Raw genomic sequence first — 22,322 nt, forward strand, 5'->3', positions numbered from 1 at the left:
AAAAGCCATCTTGAAGGCATTCAACAAATTCACTCTCTTGGGTTCCGTTAACCTGATTTTCCCAATCGACCTGCATCTTGAAATCTTCCATGACTTTCATAACATTGCCTTTTGACACACTTTTTCTATTTCCTGTTGTCATTTGTGGTCCACATTCCAGCCACCGTTTGGAGGCCTGTATGTAATTAATTGTGGCAGCATTAGAAAAGATCTTTCAAAAATCTTTGGACCCTGGCATGGTACCAGAGGACTGGAAAATTGCAAATGTTGCTCCACTCTTTAAGAAAGGAGGAAGGCAGCAGAAAGGAAAATATAGACTAGTTAGCCTGACCTCAGTGGTTGGGAAGATGTTGGAGTCAATTGTTAAGGATACGGTTATGTCCCCAGTGCTGGCCTGACCAGGGGACCTCAGCGCTGTCCTGAGGGGGGTGGTGGTGGGGGGGGTCCTCAGTGCTCTCCCGATGGGAACCCTTTAGTAGAGTTGTTTCTCCACTCTGCCACCCTTGTCCATAACTATATCCTTAGAAAGACTTGCTTAAGATCAGCTGGCTTCTCTCTCCTTACCTCACACAAGTTTGTGTGGGATGGAGATTGTTGCTGCCATGGTTGATTGGAAGAGAAAGCTAGTGGGCTTCACTTTTCAGGCAGCATGGACAACTCAACATCTCTCAACACCACACCAAATGGAGCATTAGATCAATTCCAAAGTAGTTATGTTCGGTGGAGGGAGATGCTTGAAGTGATGCACTGTTCACTGGCTTATTGAAGGAGTTCCATTAAGTTAATTTTAATTACCTTTGGGAATTCAAATTAGACAGTAATGGACAAAGTAGGTGATTCTGTTGCAATTATAATCAGATTATGCAGATGAGCTGTGTTTATTTTGGTATTGGGAGAGCTTTAGTGCGCACTACAAATCACTGCAAATTATTAGTCAGCATTCTACTGGGCATAGTTTGTTAATGATTAGTGGGAAATGTTCAGCTGACAGGTCAGTGGCTGAGTGTCAGTCACTCCTGCCTTAAGCCCTCTGTTCTGTTAACACTTCAGCAAGGTTCCTTTTATACTTACAGCCGCATGGACCAAGCATTGCTCTGAGCAGGAAATTTTTATATGGCCTGAAAGCTGCGTGGCACTTTCATGCATTTTTTTTTTGTAATATGTATATTACAGCGTTGGCACTCAATGTGCCGGTGGTCCATTAACAATGAGCTGCCACCTTCCATTCTGTGTTTATTGTTACAATTTGTAACAGTGTTATAATTTGAAACACAACATAAATATATCAAACAACATACATCAAAGTTGCTGGTGAACGCAGCAGGCCAAGCAGCATCTATAGGAAGAGGCGCAGTCGACGTTTCAGGCCAAGACCCTTAGTCCTGACGAAGGGTCTCAGCCTGAAACGTCGACTGCGCCTCTTCCTATAGATGCTGCTTGGCCTGCTGCGTTCACCAGCAACTTTGATGTATGTTGCATAAATATATCAAAGGTTGTGGTATATTTATTATTTAGAAAATTTATGGATTATATTTATTAACATTATTTATTACATGGTATTTCACAATTATATTAACACTGATTTCAAAATTATATTAACTTAATTTCTAAGTTATATTAGCATTGTTTAAAAGAAAATTCCAGTGGCGCGGCAACGAAGGCTATGTGCGCGGGAGCGTTTCAGTTACTGTGCAGTTTAGAGGGAACAGTGCTTAGAGGCTGAGTGTCAGCACTCCTGCCACAAGCACACAGTTCTGTCTACACGTGAGGCAGTGTAGAGGGAGAGCTGTAATGATATAAATTAACTCAAAGTTTTGTGAGGAGGTGTGGCTCGTTAACACAAGGGACAGTACCTGATAAACGATGTATTCTAGGTTAATAAACAACTTCCTAAATGAACTTAACTAGAAAGGCATTTCTGAGACGGGTACTTATAGACATTCATACATTTTTGAGGATGTGCATATCACTGAGAGGTCAGCGTTTATAGCCCTGAATACCCTTGTGAAGGTGGTCATGTGCTGCTTGAAAAGGTGCAGTCCCCATGGTGACCCTTTTGGGAGGCAGTTTATAGCACTTAGATCCACTGACGAGGATAAAGCCATATTATGGAAAGATAGAGGGCTATGGGTAAGCCTAGTAATTTCTAAGGTAGGGGCATGTTCGGCACAATTTTGTGGGCCAAAGGGCCTGTATTGTGCTGTAGGTTTTCTATGTTTCTATGATTTTCAAGTCAGGAAAGTGTGTGACTTGGAGGGGAGATTCTGATACATCTCCTGCTCTTGTCCACCTTGTGGTAGATGTAGGATTACTTAAGGTGCACATTATTTAATGAATGTCCCAGATGCTGTGGGATTTGAACTCACATCTCCGGATCCATTGAAAAGGCTCCTGAGTTACTTGTCCAATAACTGAACCACTATCAGTACCGATGTAGGTGTCAGGAAATGGAGATGCTGTCTGATTGTGGATGAAGACACTGGGGAAGTGTAAGGCTCTTGTATGTGAACACAAGAGGCAGTTCACTAACACCCCAGGGTGGTTCTGAGGAAGAGCTGCTTGGTTGTAGATTCCCAGACCAAGATAGTACTGAGGAAATGCTTCTTTGTTGTTGGATACCGGACTGGTTAATACACATGAGCAGTATGGAGGGACAGTTGTACTAATGATGATTTATTGTACAACAGTGAGTCTGACAGGCATAGTGAAAGATGTATAACATGGAGGCTGACTGAGACCCACTAACCATAAACCACTTAGTCACAATAACCTTATACTTTTCCTGATTCTCCCCACAATCGAAAGTTCAAAAGTAATTTTACTATCAAAGTTACATATATGTCACCATATACAACATTGAGTTTCATTTTCTGTGGGCATATTCATAGAATATAATCCATAGAATAATAACTATAACATATCAAATCCCCCCCATTCTACCTCTCACTTCACATGAACCCACCGATCTGTATGTCCAAGGGAAACCCTCGTAGTCACAGGGAGAGCTTATAAACTCTGTTCCAAGGGTCAGACCTGGGTCTCTGACACCCTGAGGCAACCGCTCTTCCAGCCATGTCACCATACTTTCTACATGATCACTGAGCCAGAATCATTCCTCTCCCTCCATCCACACCTTCCTATCCTGGCTTCTGCCTCCTTCCTTTCAAGTCCTGATGTAGGGTCTCAGCCCAAAACGTCGACTGTGTATTCCCCTCCATAGATGCTGCCTGACCTGTTGAGTTCCTCCAGCATTTTGGTGGATGATCTGGATTCCAGCATCTGCAGAACCAATCTTTTGTGTTTATGCTAGGGATCTTCTGAAAGAAAACCAGAAAGTGTCCAAAACAAATGAGATTCCACCTACTCTGTCTGCAGAAACTCTGACGCTAGAAATGGGCTGAGATGTCAGTGCAGACTCAGTGTGTCTCCCATGGTTAAAATTCATTATCAGTGGCTGGCTTTCATTTGCAGTAAGATCTGTAAAATTATTTTTTAAACTTTTTCTCTAGTTTGATTTCCCCATCTGCACACCTCACTAATCCATTGGGAGCCTCTTCAATCACCAAAGTAGATTATTAACTTTCCAGTATTTGGACAACAGCAGTGTTTGAAATTCGACTCAGACAGGTTCTTGTTTGCTGTGAATGAGATTGGAATGGAGTCTATCTCTGTTACATTACTCATCTGTCTCAAACATTTCTCTCCCTGCTTCTTCCCATTTGTTACTGAAATCTCCACCAATATTCTGTACACTGTCCGAACCAACCATTCCTCACCCTCCATCCTGTCCACTGGGGTTTTATCTCTTCTTCCAGCCTTACAAATTCTGAGGTCTCTCTCCTGTTCCATATTATCTCTGAATATAATCATTCACCAACCGAATGGTCAGCTTCATCCTAATCTCCCTTCAACTCTCCATCCTGTTCGTTTAACACCCTCTATCAAGCCTCTTCAGCTAAGTTTTTAATTATTCATTCATTCAGCCATTATGTGCCATGTTGTATGACTTGGACGATCATGGTCTTTCCGTGACCATGTTTGTTCTTGGAATTTTTTTTCTGCAGAAGTGGTTTGCCATTGCCTTCTTCTGGACAGCGTCTTTACAAGACGGGTGACTCCAGCCATTATCAATACTCTTCAGAGATTGCCTGCCTGACGTCACTGGTCGCATAACCAGGACTTGTGATATGCACCAGCTGCTCGTACGACCATCTGCCAACAGCTTCCATGGCTTCACATGACCCTGATTAGAAGGCGTGGGGGGGAGGCAGCAGGGTGCTAAACAGGTGCTACACTTTACCCAAGGGTGACCAGAAGACTAGCAGAGGGAAGGAGCACCTTGCACCTCCTTTGGTAGAGACGTATCTCCACCCCACCACCCAGTCATCCATGCTTTTAATCACCCTTCCTAAAATATTGGTCTTTACTTGATTTTCCTTAAAATCTAGTCACAGCTCTGCAAAGTGGTTTTCGAGACTTCTCCTGATGTAAACATCTAATACTGCAGAACTGGGTCTTCTGAAACACACCTAACAACTACTAAACACAAGGAATTCTGCAAACGCTGGAAATCTAGAACAGCACACACAAAATGCTGGAGGAACTCAGCAGGTCAGGCAGCATCTGTGGAGAGGAATAAACAGTCAACATTTCAGGCTAAGAAGGATTTTGGTCTGAAATAAATGCTGCCTGACCTGCTGAGTTTCTCCAGCAGAAACAGATTTTTTATCACTGACATAGTGATAAAAGTGAAGTTATCCACTTTGGTGGCAAAAATAGGAAAACAGATTATTATCTGAATGGTGGCCGATTAGGAAAAGGGGAGGTGCAACGAGACCTGGGTGTCATTATACACCAGTCATTGAAAGTGGGCATGCAGGTACAGCAGGCGGTGAAAAAGGCGAACGGTATGCTGGCATTTATAGCGAGAGGATTCGAGTACAGGAGCAGGGAGGTACTACTGCAGTTGTACAAGGCCTTGGTGAGACCACACCTGGAGTATTGTGTGCAGTTTTGGTCCCCTAATCTGAGGAAAGACATCTTTGCCATAGAGGGAGTACAAAGAAGGTTCACCAGATTGATTCCTGGGATGGCAGGTCTTTCATATGAAGAAAGACTGGATGAACTGGGCTTGTACTCGTTGGAATTTAGAAGATTGAGGGGGGATCTGATTGAAACGTATAAGATCCTAAAGGGATTGGACAGGCTAGATGCAGGAAGATTGTTCCCGATGTTGGGGAGGTCTAGAACGAGGGGTCACAGTTTGAGGATAGAGGGGAAGCCTTTTAGGACCGAGGTTAGGAAAAACTTCTTCACACAGAGAGTGGTGAATCTGTGGAATTCTCTGCCACAGCAAACTGTTGAGGCCAGTTCATTAGCTATGTTTAAAAGGAAGTTAGATATGGCCCTTGTGGCTACAGGGGTCAGGGGGTATGGAGGGAAGGCTGGGTTCTGAGTTGGATGATCAGCCATGATCATAATAAATGGCGGTGCAGGCTCGAAGGGCCGAATGGCCTACTCCTGCACCTATTTTCTATGTTTCTATGTTTCTATATGAGGTGAAATTTCTTGTTTTTTGGCAACAATACATTGCAAAGACAAAAACTTCCTACAAATGACAGAAGTAAATGAACAGTTCAAATAGAAAGTAATGGCGTGGCACTTATAATTCCTCTCCACAGAAGCTGCCTGACCTGCTGAGTTGCTGCTGCGTTTTGTAGGTGTTGAGCAATGTAGCGTTCATGGGTTCAGAAATCTGACGGTGGAGGGCAAAAAGCTGCTCCTGGATTGTTGAGTGTGTGTCCTCGGGTTCCGGTACTCGACCGAGGCAATGAGTCTGCATCAGACTGGGGAGCAATGGCAGATTGTCTTCACTGAAGGTACGTTCCTGACTGAGGCTATAAAGCAATCAAATAATCTTATTGTGTCTACTTAAAGTGGAGGTTGGTAGGTTCTTGATTAGTCCGAGCATCAAAGGTTACGGGGAGAAGGCACGAGAAAAGGTTGAGAGGGTTAATAAATCAGCTATTTTGGAATGGCGGAGCAGATTTGCTAGGCCGTATGGCCTAATTCTGCTCCTGAGTGGTATGGCCTTATGGTCTTTCATGGTCACTACCCCTGACCAGCATAAAAATGAAGAGTCAATTAGCCTCACTCTATATTGTAAGTTAGCTGTGGCTGTACTGAAACCAGATTTTTGTTCCAAATGTATTTAATAAATTGAATATAAGTCATGAAGCTGTTTTGACATAGACTGGTCTGTTAGTGCTGCTTGGAGGATTTGTAGATTATGTCTGTTCCACTCTAGATCTGTTTGTGTACAAAGGATAGTGTTTTTCGTATTGACATTTCTGGCAATGTTGACATCAGCTTTATCTCAAAATTTCTGCTTTGCTGCGACATATTGGATTTTAAAGAGAGAAAGCATTAGGATATAAAATGTGTAAGGCCATTGAGGATTTGAGTAATTAAATCATACATCATCGATTTTTAAAAAAAATTCAAGTTATATCATCAAGGTTTATAATGTTTCATTGGTAGATCTATTATATATTGCCCATGAAGAATTTGAGGATGTCTTTGTGACAATAATAATAGATCATAGAACGTTGAAATTTACAGCATACTACAGGCCCTTCGGCCCACAATGTTCTGCCAACCATGTAACCTGCTCTAGAGAATGCCTAGAATTTGCCTAGTGCACAGCCCTCTATGTTTCTAAGCTCCATGTACCTATCTAAGAGGCTCTTAAGAGACCCTATTGTATCCGCTACCACCACCACCACTGCCGGTAGTGCATTCCATGCACCCGCCACTCTCTGTGTGGAAAAACTTACCCCTAACATCCCCTCAGTACCTATTTCCAAGCACCTTAAAACTACACCCCCTCATGTTAGCCATTTCAGCCCTGGGAAAAAGTCTCTGGCTATCCACACGGTCAATGCCCCTCATCATCTTATACACTTCTATCAGGTCACCTCTCATCTTCCGTCGCTCCAAGGAGAAAAGGCCGAGTTCACTCAACGTATTCTCATAAGGTACACCATCCAATCTAGGCAACATCCTTGTAAATCTCCTATGCACTCTCTCTATAGTATCCACATTCTTCCTGTAGTGAGGTGACCAGAACTGAACACAGTACTCCAAGTGAGGTCTGACCAAGGTCTTATACTGCTGTAACATTACCTCGTGGCTCTTGAACTCAATCCCATGGTTGATGAATGCCAACACACCACATGCCTTCTTAACAACACTGTCAACCAGCACAGCAGCTTTGAGAGTCCTGTCAACATGGAACCCAAAATCTCTCAGATCCTCCACACTGCCAAGAGTCTTATTATATTCTGTCTTCAAATTGGATCTACCAAAATGAACCACTTCACACTTATCTGGGTTGACATCCATCTGCCACTTCTCAGCCCAGTTCTGCATTCTATCGATATCCTGCTATAACCTCTGACAACCCTCCAGCCTATACACAACACCCCCAACCTTTGAGTAATCAGCAAACTTACTAACTCACCCTTCTACTACTTCATCCAGGTCATTTATAAAAATCAGAAAGAGGAGGGGTCCCAGAGCAGATCCCTGCAGAACACCACTAGTTACTGACCTCCAAGCAGAATACGAATCATCTACAACCACCCTTTGCCTTCTGTGAGAAAGCCAATTCTGAATCCTCAAAACAGTGTCCCCTTGGATCATGCCTTCTTACTTTCTGAACGAGCCTTGCATGGGGAACCTTATCAAATGCCTTACTAAAATCCATATACACTACATCCACTGCTCTACCTTTGTCAATGTGTTTTGTTACTTCTTCAAAGAATTCAATCAACTCGTAAGGCATGACCGGCCCTTGACAAAGCCATGCTGATTATCCCTAATCAGATTATATCTCTCCAAATGCTCATAAATCCTGCCTCTCAGGATCTTCTCCAACAACTTGCCCACCACTGAAGTCAGACCCACTGGTCTGTAATTTCTTGGGTTATCTCTACTCCCTTTCTTGAACAGAGGAACAACATTTGCAACCTTCTAATCCTCCAGTACTTCTCTCGTCCCTATTGATGATGCAAAGATCATTGCCAGAGGCTCAGCAATCTCCTCCCTTGCTTCCCACAGTAGCCTGGGGTACAACTCATCCGGTCCGGTGACTTATCCAACTTAATGCTTCTCAAAAGCTCCAGCTCATCCTCTTTCTTAATGTCTGTATGCTCAAGCTTTTTTGTCTGCTGTAAGTCATCCCTACAATTGCCAAGGTCTTTTTCCCTGGTGAATATTGAAGCAAAGTATTCATTAAGTACCTCCGCTACCTTCTCCGACTCTATGCGCACATTTCCACTATTGCATCTGATTGGTCCTATTCTCACATGGCTCATCCTCTTGATCTTCACTTACATGTAGAGTGAATGCCTTGGGGTTTTCCTTAATCCTGCCCACCAAGGCCTTCTCATGGCCCCTTCTGTCTCTCCTAATTCCATTCTTAAGCTCCTTCCGAGCAACCTTGTAACTTTCTAGAGCTCTAACAGTACCTAGTTTTTTTTAACTTTTCATACATTTTTCTTTTCTTTTTAACTAGATTTTCTACGTACTTTGTACACCATGGTTCTTTAACTCTACCATCCTTTCCCTGTCTCAATGAAACATACCTATGCAGAATGCCATGCAAATGTTCCCTGAACATTTGCCACATTTCTGCCGTGCATTTCCCCGAGAACATATGCACTCAATTTATGCTCCCTCATTCCTACCTAATAGCATTATATTTCCCCCTACCCCAATTAAATGTTTTCTCAAATTGTCTGCTCCTATCCCTCTCCAGCACTATGGTAAAGGAGATAGAGTTGTGGTCACTACCTCCAAAATGCTCTCCCACCGAGAGATCTGACACCTGACCAGGTTCATTTCCCAATACCAGATTAAATACAACCTCTCCTCTATTTGGCTTACCTACATATTGTGTCAGGAAACTTCCTGAACACATCTAACAAACTCCATCCCATCTAAACCCCTTGCTCTAAGGAGATGCAGATTAATATTAGGAAAGTTAAAATCTCCCTTTACAACAACCCTATAATTATTGCACCATTCCAGAATCTGCCTCCCTATCTGCTCTTCGATATCCTTCTACTATTGGGGGGGGGGGGTCTATAAAAAATACCCGGTAGAGTTATTGCCCCTTTCCTGTTTCTGACTTCCATCTACACTGACTCAGTAGATCATACTTCCATGAATTCCTCGTTTTGAGCAGCCGTGACACTATCTCTAATTAGCAATGCCACTCCGCACCTCTATAACCTCCCTCTCTGTTCTTTTTGAAACATCTGAAGCCTGGCATACTCAGCAGCCATCCTGTTCCTGAGACATCCAACTCTCTGTAATGGCCACAATGTCATAGTTCCATGTATTGATCCACACTCTGAGTTCATCCACCTTGTTTATGATACTCATTGCATTAAAATAGACACATCTCAAACCATCAGGCTGAGTGCATCTTTGCTGTAACATCTGTCTATCCTTCCTCACAAACTGCCCACAAGGTGTCTCTACTTGTGTGCCGACCTCCCCATCCTCTACCTCTTCACTTTGGTTAACACCCCCCTGCAAATCTAGTTTAACCCCTCCCCAATCACATTAGAAAACCTCCCTGCCAGGATATTGGCTCCCCTCGAATTCAAGTGCAACCCATTCTTTCCATACAGGTCACACCTGCCCCAGACGAGGTCCCAATGATCCAGAAATCTGAATCCCTGCCCCCTACATCTTTCAGCTACGCATTTATTCACCACCTCATTTTGTTCCTATACTCACTGTCACGTGGCACAGGCAGTAATCCCGAGATTACTGCCTTTGAGGTCCTGCTTCTCAGCTTCCTTCCTAACTCCCTGTAGTCTGTTTTCAGGACCTCCACCCTTTTCCTGCCTATGTCATTGGTACCAATATGTGCCACAGCCTCTGGCTGCTCACCTTCCCATTGCAGGATATTGTGGACGTGCTCAGGAACATCACGAACCCTGGCACCTGGGAGGCAAACTACCATCAGTGTTTCCTTTTTGTATCCACAGAATCACCTATCTGTCCTCCTAACTACAGAGTACCTACTATCGCTACCCTCCTCTTTCGTTCCCTACTCTTCTGAGCCACAGGGCCAGACTCAGTGCCACTGTTGCTTCCCCCAGGTAGGTTGTCCCCCCCCACCCAACGCACTCAAAATGGAGTACTTATTGTTAAGGGGTACAGCCACAGGAGTGCTCTCCACCACCTCCCTTCCCTCTCCTGACGATCACCCACTTACCTGTCTCCTGTGTCCCCCGGGTGACTACCTCCCTGTAGTTCCAGTCTATCACCTCCTCACTCTCCCTAACAAGCCGAAGGTCATCGAGCTGCATCTCCAGTTCCCTAACTGGGTCTCTAAGGATCTGCAGCTTGATGCACCTGACGCAGATGTGGCCAACAGAGGGGCTGGAAGACTCCCGGACATCCCACATCTGACACCCAGTACAGAAAACTGGCCTCGCGGTCATACCCACTATTCTAATGCACCAAGCCCTACGAGACACTCCTTTTTCAAATTCTGCTCCCCAACCTGTGTAAAGTTCTCTCCCCCTCTCTCTCTTTGTATCAATTGGTCTGCTGCTAATGCACAGAGCCCTGTGAAATGCTCCTTTTTTAAACTTTTCTCCCTGACCTGCGCAAAGCTCTCACTCTTTTCGAACAATTGGTCCGTCGCTAATGCCATAATAATGTGCTCTGTTTTCTCAAGAACAAGTTAAACTGAACTTTACAAGGCAAGAAGTCTTAATGCTGTATAAATCATCTTCTTGAGAGTTATTACTTAAGATATTTTTCTCTTAAGATGATTGAGCGTTTATTCATCCCCAGTTGCCCCAGAAGGGTTTTGATACAACTGATTATTTGCGAGGTCATTTTCGGGAGCAGTTAATTTATGTCTGGTACAGGGTTAAAGAGATTAAAAACAGAATCTCTAAAGATAAAGCAAAAGGAATATAAGAAATGCAAGAGAACACTTGACAGAAATCAGAAGGGCTAAAACAGGACTGAGGTTGCTCTGGCAAACTAGATGAAAGAGAATCCCAAGGGCTTCTAGAGCTATATTAAGAGCAAAAAGATAGCAAGATACAAAATTGGTCCTCTTGAAGATCAGTGTATCATGGATTCATTGGGAGGACAAACCGGGGTAAGACTTGCAAGGTGAGGGGTAGGGCTCTGAGGTTTGCAAAACAAAGTAATCGGGAATACAGATCCATAATTCCTTGAAAGCAGCATTACAAGTACATAAGGCCACAACAAAAGCTTTTTGGATATTGGCCTTCATAAATCAGGGCATTGAGTACAGGTGTTGGGATGTTATGTCGAAGTTGTGTATGATGTTGGTGAAGCCTAATTTAGAGTATTGTGTGCAGGTCTGGTCACTTACCTACAGATAAAATACCAATAAGCTTGAAAGGGCACAGAAAAAAAAAATTACAAGGATGTTCCCAGGACTTAACCTGAGTTTTAGGGAAAGGTTCAATAGGACTTTATTCCCTGATGTGCAGGAGAATGAGGGGTATCTTACAGAGGTATACACAAACATGAGGGATATAGACAGGGTGAATGCATATAGACTTTGTCCTGTTAGGTTGGGCAAGACGAGAACTAGAGGTTATAGGTTTAGGGTGAAAGGTGAAATATTTACGGAGAACCTGAGGAGGATCTTTTTCACTCAGAGGGTGATGGAATGAGCTGTTCACCTTGAGCAAAAAATATTGCATTGTCAGATGCTGCTAGCAGCTAGAGGAAGTGGTAGAGGCAGCAGAAGATCAAGATAGTATGGTCTAGAGGGGCTGAAGTGCCTGTTGCTGTGCTTTAGTGCTCTATGACACAGTTGGGTTTTTATAACAATGCAACATCTTTTGTTGAGTTTTTTTTGTTTTTTTCTGGTGTTTTACAAAGTTGACTGAATTTCTCAACTGGGTGAACTTCGATTAGCATTCAGCTGAACATTTCACTCAAAACAGGGCCATTACCTTTAAAGTTCAAAGTAAAATATTATATAGTGTCTGTGAGTTTCATTTATTTACGGTTAGCAGGTGTTCAGACTGCAGTGGAACTCAAACAGAACATCCTTTATATGACATAATAACTTGCAAATGAATCGCGACATCAATGTATCAGAGTACTGCACACCATATTTGTAGTCGTGGTGCAGGTGAGGGAATAGACTGCAGGACTAGGATGTAAAATTTTTATTGTTTTGTGGTTTAATTTTCCTATGCTTGCTTGTATTTTTAAATAATTACCTATATTCATACAATTGTTCAGTAGATTTCCAGTAGTTGTAGTATAGCTGATTTTGTATTTTCTAGAAACTTTCCAGTTTTTCTGCAACAGGTACTCTGCCACTCAAATCAGACTAGTTTATAGGTCAATTGTTATTACTGTAGTGTTGTTATCTCTAGTTTGAGTTGAAGACAGCCACAACTTTTTTATTCCTTTGGTTTTCTTTGTTCTTTATTAAAATGTTCGTAACCTCCAATGTACAACATCACGTTTCCTATATTACACTTCACCAGATGAATTGGTGGGGCAAATCATGCAATCCTGTTTTAGCTGTAAATATGTGAGTTGTTAGAGTCATGGAGCATTACAACTCAGAACCTTGCCCTTCAGCCCATCTAATACATGCTGATCTATTATTCTGCCTAGTCTCATTGACCCACACCTGGACCAAAGCCCTCTATACCCCTCCCATCCATGTACTTACCCAAACTTCTCTTAAATGTTGAAATTGAACCCGTATCCACCACTTTTGCTGACAGCTTGTTCCACTACACCATCACCACCCTTTGAGTGAAAAGGTTCCCCTCATATTCTTTCTAAATTTCAAGAGTGGGTTCAAGTCTAGTTCCTGCCTATATGTGTAAAGGTTTGGGGCAATGACGTTTTTATTTTCATTCAAATTACAGCTTTTGTGTGCCGGGTTGGAGAGATGTCTCTATAAAAGGAGGTGTAAGGCACTCTTTACCTCTGCTAGCCTGCAGGTCACCCTTGGGCAAGGTGTAACACCTGTTTAACACCACCCCTGCCCTATCAGGGTCACATGAAGCTACGGGAGCAGGTGGTGGATGGTCGTACGAGCAGCTGGTGCATATCACAAGTCCTGGTTATATGACCACTGACGCCAGGCAGACAATCTCTGAAGAGTAATGATAATGGCTGGTGTCACCCATCTTGTAAAATGCCGCCCAGAAGAAGGCAATGGCAAACCACTTTTGGAGAATAACTTCCGAGATCAATCATGGTCATGAATAGAGAAAGGAATGGGAATGCAGCATTTAGGGGGTCTTCCCCACAGGTAGCGATCCCTTGCAGATTAGGAATGGGTGGAAGACCATGATCGCCCACATCGTACGACATAGCACATGATGATGATGATGATACAGGCTGAATGGTCATATTCCAAATGAATACCCCTCAAGATCTGATTCAGGATGGAACCAACAATGTAACTATATAACCTATTGAGAAAACTCATTCACAGATTAAACTAGAAAGCTAAAGGGTGAATCCTTAAACTCGAAAGCCACCTCACAGATCCAAAGACCTTGGTTCAATCCTATGCTATTGTCTCTCTGGAGTTGCACATTGCCAGGAACACATAGACAAGGAGCAGAAGTAGGCTACTTGGCCCATCAAGCCTACCCCACTATTCACTGACAATGGCTAAGCTTGGCTGGCCCTTAGTCCCCTTTCTTTGTCCGTTCCCCAGAACCACAATTCCTCAATATTTCAATTATTTACATATATCTACCACCTTTAATCTACGCAGTGGTCTGACTTCCAGCACCCACTGGGGCAGGGAAACCCAGATGTTTACTGCCCTCTTGGCGAAGCTTCAAATGGCCAGCTGCTTCTTCTGAAGCCATGTCCCCTTGTTTGTGACTCTCCCACTAGAGAAATCCAACCTGTCAAGGCCTCTGAGTATTTTATATGTTTGAAGAAGGACATTTCTCATTCCTCTAATTTCCAAGGAACGCAAAACCAAACTGTCCAGCCTGAGAACAACCATCTCATATCAGGACAGAGCTCGGAGAAGCTGGTTTGCACTGCCTCCGATAGTACTGTATCCTTTGTTTAGTTAGAGTGACCAAACCTGTGCCTCCCCAAAACCCTGTACAACTGTAGAAACCCTCCCTATTCTTAAACCCCAACTCTTCACAATAAAGGCCATTGCACTATTTACCTTCTTAATCTCTTTTGGACCTGCTGCTCTTCTTTGCGATTCATGAACTAGAACATCTCAATCGCTCTGAAATTCACCCATTTGCTGTCTTTATGATAATCAGTATTTTACACTTTTACACTTTTTACACTTCCCATCTTAAATTCCACTGCTCAGTTTTTCACCTGAACATCTAATCTGACTGTGGCCCTTTGCAGAATGAGATTGGCTTTAGATAGATTTCCTAGGTTAGTTTTATTTGTCACGTGTACATCAAAACATTGAAACAAACATGAAATGCATTGATTGTGGTCCACGATGGGTAAAACCCAAACCACCATTGAGCACATCTACACAGTGTGCTGTCACTGGGAAGCCACATCCATCATCAAGGACCCTCAACACCCTGTCCATGCTCTCTTCTCGTTGCCGCCATCAGGAAGAAGGTACAGGAGCCTCAGGACTCTCACCACCAGGTTCAGGAACAGTTATTAGCCCTCAGCCATCAGGCTCTTGAACCAGAGGGGATAACTTCACTTGCCTCAACACTGAACTGATTCCACAACCTATATACTCATTTTAAAGACTCATCATCTCATATTCTCTATTTATTGTTTATTTATTTATTGTTATTATTATTTTCTGTTTTCTATTTGTGGTTTGTTGTCTTTTGCATATTGGTTGTTTGTCCATCCTGTTGGGTGCAGTCTTTCATTGGTTCTATTCTGTTTTCTTGGATTTATTGTGTATGCTCACAGTAAGTGCTCACATGATGCTCACATCTCAGGGTTGTATGGGATGGCATATGTGTAGTTTGATAATAAATTTACTTTGAACTTTGATCTTTTGAACAGCCAACATAGCCTCAAATTGATGTTGGACAGCCTACAAGTGTCGCTATGCTTCCGGCATCAACATAGCATGCCCACAACTTACAAGCCTAACCATTTAGAATGTGGAAGGGAGCTGGAGGACCTGTGGGAAATTCATATAAACTCCTTACAGAGAGCGGTGGGAGCTGGAGCCTATCACTGGCGCTATAAAGCATTGTACTAACCCAAACCGCCACCCCTCCTTCTCCATTTCCCATTCCCTTTTCCTTCTCGCTCCTCACCTCCTTGCCCACCACACTGGTGCTCTTTCCCCCTTTTTTCTTTCTTCCATGTCCTTCTATCTCTTTCATCAATCAACTTCCCAGCTCTTTACCTCATCCACCCCCTCCAGGTTTCACCTATCACCTGGTGGTGCTCTTTCCCCTCCCCCCCCCCCACCTTTTAAATCTACTCCTCAGTAGATTTTTTTTCTCTAGTCCTGTTCTGGCCTGAAACGTCAACTGTACATTTTTTTCCATAGATGCTGCCTGGCCTGCTGAGTTCCTCCAGCATTTTATGTGTGTTGTATATGTAAGCAAAGACTGACAAAGACCCAATTTGCAAAAGAAGACAAACAGTGCAAATAAAAAATCATAATATTAAAAGCATGAGTTATAAAGAGTCCTTGAAAGTGAGCTTGTAGGTTATGGAATCACAAACAAGAGAAAATCTGCAGATGCTGTTGATCTAAGCTGCACACACAAAATGCTGGAGGAACTCAGCAGGCCAGGCAGCATCTAAGGAAAAGAATAAACAGTTGACGTTTTGGGCCAAAACCCTTGATCAGAACTCAGGTTATGGAATTAGTTCAGTATTGAGGAGTATGAAGTTAACCACATTGGTTCATGAGCCTGATTGTTGAGGGGTAATAACTGTTCCTGAACCTGATGATTGAGGGGTAATAACTGTTCTTGAACCTGGTGGTGTGGGACCTGATGATTGAGGGGTAATAGCTGTTCCTGAACCTGGTGGTGTGGGACCTAATGGTTATAGGGTAATAACTGTTTGTGAATCTGGTGGTGTGGGACCTGATGGTTGAGGATAATAACTGTTCCTGAACCTGGTGGTGTGGGACCTGATGGTTGAGGATAATAACTGTTCCTAAACCTGGTGGTGTGGGACCTGATGGTTGAGGATAATAACTGTTCTTGAACCTGGTGGTGTGGGACCTGATGGTTGAGGATAATAACTGTTCCTGAACCTGCGTCATGGTCCAGATCGGGGTCCCTTTAAATTTACCTTGTTTATGTTACGATCCGGACCATTGATTCCGTTTTCTCGTGTCCCTCGGCTATGGTGATTAGAGGCAATTAACGCTTGGCTGAACCGGTAGTTTATAGTCTCCGGCTTTCAGCCGTTCGGCTCGGGTGCGTCTGCAAAGTCTCCAAGGTACAGTGTGCCAATATCATCTGGCCGGAGCAAGCCTAGTCTCCACCCGAAGCGAGTGCCAGTAATTCGCCTTTCCTTACCGGAGCAACCCTGTCAAGTTACCCCGCTAAAGCGAGCCTGCAAAGTTTCCTCACCGAGGTGGATCCGTCAGTTAATCCGCCGGAGGGAATCAAGACCCGCTGTCTACTGTTCCCGGGCTGAGTCGAGAGCTCACCACTACCCGGAGGCTCCAAGTCAAGTCCTGGCTCCGGCGGCATTCAAGCTCGAAGTCAAGTCCTGGCTCCGGCGGCATTCAAGCACCAAGTCAAGTCCTGACCCTAGCAGCATTCAAGCTTCAAGTCAAGTCCTGGCCCTGGTGGCATTCAAGCACCAAGTCGAGTCCTGGCCCTGGCAGCTTCCCAGTTCTGAGTCAAGTCCTGGCCCTGGCAGTCTGTGATTCCTGTCCTACCGCCTTGTCTGAATCCCTTCTCTGCCCCTCTCGCCTCCAGCCCTCGTCTGCAGCCCCCGCCTGCACTTCAGTCTAGTTCCATCACTGGAGCTAGATAGGTACTGTCTGGTGTTCATTTGTGTTGGTCTTGTCTTGTCTTGTCCTCGCCTCCGTGGGGTAGGTCAGGCCGTCTTGCCGTTGTCCCGTGAGGGGTCATGTTCTGTCTTGTCTTGTCCTTGCCTCCGTGGGGTAAGTCAGGCCGTCTTGCCGTTGCCCCGCGGAGGGTCATGAGTCCCGGCCCTATGTCCTGTACCCAAGGAGGGGTCCCGACTGTGTTCTGTGTATGTGTCCATGGTTCCATGTACCTGCTCCCTGAGACTGAGGCTCTGTGTTCCCATGTTCCTCCTCTCCCTAGCCCATGTCATGTCCTTGCCTGGTTCTGGGGTCCGAGCCCGAGGCAAGACCCAGGTACTGGGTCCTTGCCCAGCCTCGGGCTCGGAGTCCATACCCTAGCCTCTTCATGTCGCCTCTAGTTCTGGGAGCCGATTCCGAGTCCAAGCCCAGACCCTCGTCCCAGCCTAGTCGTAGTCCTGAGTCCTTGTCCAGATCGCTATTTCCTGCTCCTGCCTTGCTCTCCTGGTATCGAACAATAAACTCAATCTAAGTAACCTCACAAGATGTGTCTTGCATTTGGGTCCACCCTTGCTCCCAATGCCCCGCCATTGTGACAACCTGGTGATGTGGGACCTGATGTTTGAGGGGTAATAACTGTTCCAGAGCCTGGTGGTGTGGGATCTGATGGCTGAGGGGTAATAACTGTTCCTGAACCTGGTGGTGTGGGACCTGATGGTTGAGGGGTAATAACTGTTCCTGAACCTGGTGGTGTGGGATCTGATGGTTGAGGGTAATAACTGTTCCTGAATCTGGTGGTGTGGGATCTGATGGTTGAGGGGTAATAACTGTTCCTAAACCTGGTGGTGTGGGACCTGATGGTTGAGGGGTAATAACTGTTCCTGAACCTGGTGGTGTGGGACCTGATGGTTGAGGGGTAATAACTGTTCCTGAACCTGGTGGTGTGGGACCTGATGGTTGAGGGGTAATAACTGTTCCAGAGCCTGGTGGTGTGGGACCTGATGGTTGTAGGGTAATAACTGTTCCTGAACCTGGTGGTGTGGGACCTGATGGTTGAGGGGTAATAACTGTTCCTGAACCTGGTGGTGTGGGACCTGATGGTTGAGGGGTAATAACTGTTCCAGAGCCTGGTGGTGTGGGACCTGATGGTTGTAGGGTAATAACTGTTCCTGAACCTGGTGGTGTGGGACCTGATGGTTGAGGGGTAATAACTGTTCCAGAGCCTGGTGGTGTGGGACCTAAGGCTTCGGTACCTCCAGACAGTTTGTTGTAATGAGAACTGAACATAGCATGAATGGTGGAGCCAGTGACCTCCAGTCTTAAGAATCTGGTTCAGTAATAACGGTGAAGGAAATCTTCAAGGAATTTGGATGTTTCCCACTGCAATTGCTTTAAGTGCATTTGGGCATAGAGGAAGGAGCTTATGTTTATTTTTATTCTAATCATGAAAAGTAAGTAATTTGAAAATGTCAATTTACTTTTCTTTAGCAAGAGCCAAATCGATCATTGGAAGAAAATTGAAGTGCTTTAGTGAGGTGGTGCATCTAATCACTCTGTCTCTCTTCATTCCTTTCAGGTGATGACTTGTACGAAAGCTCCCCTTATGAGCCCGTTAGCTCGCGCCTCTCTGACATATCTCGACTTGCTGCAATCAGTTCAGGTAAAGGAAATAAGGTTCCTTTGAACTTCTCTTCAAATGTTTTCTGCTTTCAAAGAGGGAAATGATTTGGAGATTTATTAAAGAATAAGTATCCAGCAGCATTAAATCCCACAGATTCAAGTTAAGTGGCTAAATCCCACTATAAAATTCCATAAATGACAGAGCAAGCCTTGTAATCCCTCACAATAGAAATAGAATTTGGTCTTATAACCATATAACCATATAACAATTACAGCACGGAAACAGGCCATCTCGGCCCTTCTGGTCCATGCCGAACTTCTACTCTCACCTAGTCCCACTGACCTACACTCAGTCCATAACCCTCCATCCCTTTCCTGTCCATATATCTATCCAATTTAACTTTAAACGACAACATCGAACCTGCCTCAACCACTTCTGCTGGAAGCTCGTTCCACACAGCCACCACTCTCTGAGTAAAGCAGTTCCCCCTCATGTTACCCCTAAACTTTTGCCCTTTAACTCTCAACTCATGTCCTCTTGTTTGAATCTCCCCCAATCTCAATGGAAAAAGCTTATCCACGTCAACTCTATCAATCCCCCTCATAATTTTAAACACCTCTATCAAGTTCCTGCTCAACCTTCTACGCTCCAAAGAATAAAGACCTAACTTGTTCAACCTTTCTCTGTAACTTAGGAGTTGAAACCCGGGCAACATTTTAGTAAACCTCCTCTGTACTCTCTCAATTTTATTGACATCTTTTCTATAATTCGGTGACCAGAACTGTACACAATACTCCAAATTTGGCCTCTCCAATGCCTTATACAATTTCAACATTACATCCCAACTCCAATACTCAATGCTCTGATTTATAAAGGCCAGCATACCAAAAGCTTTCTTCACCACCCTATCCACATGAGATTTCACCTTCAGGGAACTATGCACCATTATTCCTAGATCCCTCTGTTCTACTGCATTCTGCAATGCCCTACCATTTACCATGTATGTCCTATTTTGATTAGTCCTACCAAAATGTAGCACCTCACATTTTTCAGCATTAAACTCCATCTGCCATCTTTCAGCCCACTCTTCTAACTGGCCTAAATCTCTCTGCAAGCTTTGAAAACCTACTTCATTATCCACAACGCCACCTATCTTAGTATCATCTGTATACTTACTAATCCAATTTACCACCCCATCATCCAGATCATTAATATATATAACAAACAACACTGGACCCAGTACAGATCCCTGAGGCACACCGCTACACACCGTCCTCCAATCTGACACACAGTTATCCACCACTACTCTCTGGCATCTCCCATCCAGCCACTGCTGAATCTATTTTACTACTTTGATATTAATGCCTAACGATTGAACCTTCCTAACTAACCTTCCATGTGGAACCTTGTCAAAGGCCTTACTGAAGTCCATATAGACAACATCCACCGCTTTACCCTTGTCAACTTTCCTAGTAACCTCATCAAAAAATTCAATAAGATTTGTCAAACATGACCTTCCACACACAAATCCATGTTTTCTGTTCCTAATCAGACCCTGTCTTGTCAGATGGTAGAAAATGTTGGCCCAGCTCAGAGCTGCTCCATTTGCTGCCTATTACTGATGGGACAGATTAGGTCGGACCTTTCAGGGTCTGGGGTGTGAATGGACAGATGGGACGAAAGATCCCAACTTTGTAGGGTTGCTGGGGCATTTGTCTTCTCCTGCTCTGGTTTAGCCTATCATCTTATGAGCTTCAGATTAAACAATCCTAAATTTGATCTGCATTCGCAACACCTTAAAGCCGCATTGTTGAAACAGACATAACTTGTTGAAAATATGGATGTGTTGGTGACCTCCAGGAATGGAGGTGATATGATTTGAGTCTGGTTGCTTAACTTTGTCTGGTATTAATTTTTAATGTTAGTGAAGGTATAGTGTGGAAGTCATGACAAGGCAAGGGTTAAGGTAAGTGTCTAAGTAAAGATGATTTAAAGGTACTGTGCTGTCCACCCAGGCAAGAAAGGTCTTTGAAGAACATCGCTTCCCTCTGTACAGCAGGGGACCAGAGCCATTTGACATACTGAGATGAGATAAGAATACAAACGAAGGGTTCTAGGGTGACACATACTATTCATCAGTTACTTTACTAATTCTGAAGTATTATTAGCCTTTAACATGAAGATTCTATTGGCTATTATTACTGAATTGTCATAGTATGATTGGTGATTGATCATGTAAGGAATGATTACACAAGACTACCAACTGGCCAACCTACATAACCGCTAGTCAATTCAATATAAAAATGGTGTTTCTTTGTTCAAGCTTCAGGACAGTTTGTTGATGGGGCTGGGCTGTTCTCCTTGTGTACAAGTACAGTAAATAAAGTGTGATTGAAGAACGAGTAAGTTGTCAGAGTAAGCTGTTCATCGGAGATAACACTAATTCTAGTCAATGAGGCGCTTGATGTCCACATCTTAGTTTTCATCAACAGACCCGTGAGCACGTGGTAAAATACCACTTGGCTATCATACAACAACAACTTAGATTGGAGTAGTGCTCTGACTTCAGCAGACTTTACCAAGGTGTTTCACAAGTGCTTCAGGTAACATTTGACTGTACCCCAAATGGTGATATTAGGACACAGCATGTATTAAGGAGTGTACTTAAAGTGTAGGGAGAACTCAGGTGCTCACTAGAGTTTGTGATGTGACTGTTGGAGGTTATGATTGGGGAGGTGATGCAATCATTGGGTTTCCCTCACGAACCTGGGAACCAAGTGCCATTGGCCTCTTCAGACGGGCTGAGTTTTACTGACAATGAAAAATGCTGATTTCTCACTCTGTCTCCGGTGGAATGTTTCCTTGAGTCCATTCCCTGCAATCAATCCTCCTTTTTTCTATTCTTCAAGAGGACTAGAACATAAAAGCAAGGATGTGATGCTGAGGCTTCATTAGGCATTGGTCGGACCACATTTGGAGCAGTGTGTGCAGTTTTGGGCCACATATCTAAGAAAGGATGTGCTGGCATGGGAGAGGGTCCGGAGGATGTTTACGAGAATGATTCTGGGAATGAAAGAGTTAACATATAAGAAGCATTTGATGGCTTTGAACTTTACACACTTGAATTGAGAAGAATGAGGAGGGGATCTCACTGAGATCCAGTGAGTATTGAAAGGCTTAGATAGAGTGAATCTGTAGAGGATGTTTCCTAAGGTGAGGTAGTCCAGGGCCAAGGCCCACACCCTCACAATATGAGGATGTCCATTTTGACCAGAGATGAGGAGGAATTTCTTTAGACAGAAGGTAGTGAATCTGTGGAATTCATTGCCACAGGTAGCTGTGGATGTCAAGTCCTTGTGTATATTTAAGATGGATAGGTTCTTGATTCGTCAGGATGTCAAAAGTTACCAGGAGAAGACAGGAGAATGGGGCAGAGAGGGATAATAAGACCATGAGATAGAGGAGCAGAAGTAGGCCATTCGGCCCATCGAGTCTGCTCCTCCATTCAATCATGGGCTGATCCAATTCTTCCAGGCATCTCCACTCCCCTGCCTTCTCCCCGTACCTTTCGATGCCCTGGTTAATCAAGAACCTACCTATCTCTGCCTTAAATGAATCCAATGACTTGGCCTCCACAGCTGCTCATGGCAACAAATT

At 44.0% G+C, this 22,322-nt stretch overlaps 1 protein-coding gene across 1 annotated transcript in view; it reads left to right on the forward strand.

Moving 5' to 3' along the window:
* The window catches only part of gfra2b (GDNF family receptor alpha 2b), a 401,770-nt gene that overhangs the window by 81,628 nt on the left and 297,820 nt on the right, over positions 1-22,322 (forward strand). Inside the window, exon 3 of the mRNA XM_063057239.1 lies at positions 18,621-18,704. Coding sequence (XP_062913309.1) covers positions 18,621-18,704 — 84 coding nt within the window. The remainder of the gene's footprint in view (positions 1-18,620; positions 18,705-22,322) is intronic.

This window comes from Mobula hypostoma, chromosome 8 (assembly GCF_963921235.1).
Source record: "Mobula hypostoma chromosome 8, sMobHyp1.1, whole genome shotgun sequence".
Classification (NCBI taxonomy): Eukaryota; Metazoa; Chordata; class Chondrichthyes; order Myliobatiformes; family Myliobatidae; genus Mobula; species Mobula hypostoma.